This window comes from Chionomys nivalis, chromosome 10 (assembly GCF_950005125.1).
Source record: "Chionomys nivalis chromosome 10, mChiNiv1.1, whole genome shotgun sequence".
Lineage (NCBI taxonomy): Eukaryota > Metazoa > Chordata > Mammalia > Rodentia > Cricetidae > Chionomys > Chionomys nivalis.
Genome location: NC_080095.1, coordinates 9,813,813 through 9,817,584, shown reverse-complemented (window position 1 = coordinate 9,817,584; position 3,772 = coordinate 9,813,813). Strand labels below are relative to the sequence as shown.

At 36.9% G+C, this 3,772-nt stretch overlaps 1 gene segment (V, D, J or C); it reads right to left on the bottom strand.

The window, feature by feature from the left end:
- Positions 1-2,161: 2,161 nt before the first annotated feature.
- Positions 2,162-2,620, bottom strand: LOC130882796 (immunoglobulin heavy variable 1-8-like). The segment is given in 2 exon segments: positions 2,162-2,490; positions 2,575-2,620. Coding segments are annotated over 2 exon segments (375 nt in total).
- Positions 2,621-3,772: the final 1,152 nt, after the last annotated feature.

Sequence of the window (3,772 nt, the reverse complement as noted above, 5' to 3'; positions counted from 1 at the left end):
AAAAGATGCTCAATTGTGCCACAAGGACATGTGCTCAACTATGTTCATAGCAGCATTGTTTGTCATAGCCAGAACCTGGAAACAACCTAAATACCCCTTGATGGAAGAATGGATAAGAAAAATGTAGTACATTTACACAGTGGAGTTAAATACAGCATAAAAAAAATGACATCTTGAATTTTTCAGGAAATTGGATGGAACTAGAAAACATTATTTTGAGTGAGGTAACCCAGACACAGAAAGACAATTATCACATGTGCTCACTCATAAGTGGTTTTTAAACTTAAAGCAAGGAAAACCATCCTACGAATCATAACCCCAAAGAACTTAGACAACAATGAGGACACTAAGAAAGACTTACATAGATCTAATCTATATGAGAAGTAGAAAAAGACAAGATGTCCTGAGTAAATTGGGGGCATGGGTGACCTTGGAGTTGTGTTGAAGCAAGAGGAGAGAGGCAGGAAGGGAAGCAGAGAAGAATGTAGAGTTCAGTAACAAGCAATTTAAAAAATTCTAAACAAACAAACAAAAAAACAGAGACAAGGGAAGGTTCCTTCCTTTTTTTTCTCACACCAGCTGCAGTAGTGATGTGTGTCTCCTGACAACATCTTGTGGAATGGAGTCAGCTGTCAACTTTCATGTACTGGCAGCATTCATTAAGCTGAGCAGTGCTGGAGGCTGACATAACAATTTAAGGTTCATCTTATGGAATCACAAAGCAAAACATACTAAGTAAAACAGATCTAGATAGGGAAAAAATCTAAACAGGTTACACTATATTTGAAAATATACATAGCCTTGGGAGAGAAAAGAAAAGGAGCGTATAGTTATATGTTTAAAAATCGTTTAAAAATCTTGAAGTCCTTAAATAAGGAATAAGTTAATAAATAATATAATAAGGTATGTAATGATGGGAAATACAAAGATACTGAATCCTGTATGTTATTGTGTTGTTTTTCAAATTTTTGACTGCTGATAAAGGTTCAAATAGCTGGTAAGAATAATTGAATTATGAAACTTGCCTGATTATGCAAAGATATATACTTTAGAAATATCTTGAAAACAAAATGTTTAGTCAAAAGCTGTGTTGCTTTGTGGAAGAGCTTATGCTTTTATTTCCACAAGAAATTAAAGGCTGTATATTCGCTCTAAGTTGATAAGGTTCACGTTTGATCGAGGAAGACTCCATGAATATCCTGGCTACAGATATAATGAAACAACAAAGAAAATCTACAAAACACATGATGTATATTTTAACTGTTCAAACATAAAATATAAAATCATCTTTGGCTAACACATGTTCAAAACACAATCTATACTTGTCTTAGTGCAGGTATCTATGTTACCTCTAAAGTTTTTTTATATATTCAAATCAAGCAGACTAAACATGAATGGAAACAAATGGCCAAGGTGATTCAGCCACTTAAAATGCCTCTATTGAAGTTTCCTCACAGTGCTCAGAGTTCTGCATCTAGATCAGCCCCAAAGTTGTTGACTGAGTAGGTGCAGACTCATAGAGTATGACTTGACAATGACCATAATTTTTTTTCACATTTTCTCAATTATGTCAGTGCCCTAAATAATCAAAAAGCAGTCTAGAAAAAAAGACATCCACATTCTCAAAATACGGATTATAGATGTTTGTCTTTATTAAGGGGATGGTTATAAATTATTATTTCTTATGGTAAAACAAAGCAAAACAAAACAACAAAAACTTAGCATTGGATTTAAATTGAAAGATATCTTTCTAAAGCAAAAAAAAAATGAAGATATAACACAGAAATGATCAGATAAAAGGGCAAGATATTGAATCTACTTTAATCCGAGATAACTATATAACTATTAATCTCAAAATGTTTTGCACACACACATATGCACACACACACATATATGTGTGCTATTTTTTGTTTATTTTTTGTTTAAATGTCAATGGATGTGGTCACTGATAAAGATCTAGTAAATTTATGTTGTAGCATAGAGGGGGTCCAGAACCAGCATCACTTCATTCTCTGATGTCCTTTTGGAAACTTGATAAATTCCTTATAGGACTGTGAAGTGACAAAGGGACACTCAGAATGATTATGTCTGTCTCCAGGACAATAATCTCTGTTATTTTAATCGAGGGCAGCTTCCTGCTCCTCCAGGGTTTCTAACATGCTCAGGATGTGGTTGTAACACTGTGTCTGGCACAGTAATAAACCGCAGAGTCCTCAGATGTCAGGCTGCTGAGCTCCATGTAGGCTGTGCTGGAAGATTTGTCTGCAGTCAATATGGTCTTGCCCTGGAACTTTTGTGCATAGCCAGTACGACCATTACTAGGATTAATATATCCAATCCACTCTAGGCCCTCTCCAGGTGTCTGCTTCATCCAGTTAATATTATAGTCAGTGAAAGTGTAGCCAGAAGCCTTGCAGGACATCTTCACTGAAGACCCTGGTCTCTTAAGCTCAGCCCCAGACTGCTGTAGCAGGACCTGGGACTGGACACCTGTGGAGAAAAAAAAATGAATAAGTGTCATTGTTACCAGAGTGTATAGACCATATTTATTTCTGGAACTGGAGAGCCACTTACATATAGATGCAGCCGCCAGGAAGAAGATGACCCAGGTCCATTCCATGGTGAGGACTTCTGTGCTCAGTGACTGCAGAGAGCACACTTTGATAATCTGTTGTGTGTGGACACCTTTGTATTTACAATCATAGATTCACATTGTTTGCATATTCATGAGGCATGGCACTTCTTAGATAAGGACCTAGTCCAGCTAGATCAGTCAAAAGGATGCTGAGGTATAAGTCCTCATCCTGTCTGAGGTGGTAGCCATTACTGAGAGCTGTGATAAACATATAGTTAATAGGAAAGGCTTAATCATTCAGCTTAATGGAATCCCAACGTGAGACATTTAAAAATTTTCCTGAAAATATTGATTTTTAGGTGGTGGTAGTGAAAAGGATAATTGTGAAGGGAAGTTAAAGAATTCTCAATTTATGAGAATTTGTAATCTTTTAAATGTACAAGGAATTAATATTTCTTTTGCAGCAGGTTTCAGGTATATATTCCTGGAATGTTTTCTTTGAATTCTTTTCTTTTTATTTACTTGTTTTCTTTCTGTAAAGAGAAGGAATGGTTGTAGAATTGAGAAGTAGGAATGTGGGAAGGATCTGAAAATAGGCACAAAAACTGTGATCAGAATAAAATATTGTTTAAAAAACTATGTTTTTCAAAAACCAAAAATAAATAAGTAAATTTTACTCGTATAAATGAAAAAGTAGATCAATGTTTAACAAAAACATTTTACTGTGTTTGAAAATTAGGGATTTTATATAATAACTGTATCAGGTGTTGTTCTATTAATAAAGGAGCCCACAAATACCACTCCTCATCTCATTTCTGTCTTGTTGATTATTGGCTCAATTTTGCCCCCTACTGGTCCTGAATTCCCCTGCAATTTGGTATGTCATGATTTATTCTTAAGTTTCAGGGTCTGAAAAGGCATGGGATAAAACTGGAACATGGCGGACAATGAGGGCTGCTGAGAAGCCAAGGACAATGGCACTGGGTTTTGATCCTACTGCATGTACTGGCTTTGTGGGAGCCTAGCCTGTTTGGATGCTCACCTTCCTAGACCTGGATGGAGGGGGGAGGACCTTGGACTTCCCACAGAGCAGGGAACACTGATTGCTCTTTGGACTGGAGAGGCAGGGGGAGGGGAGTGGAGGGTGGGGAGTGGGGGGAGGGGGAGAAAAAAGGGAGGCGGGGAGGAGTTAGAAAT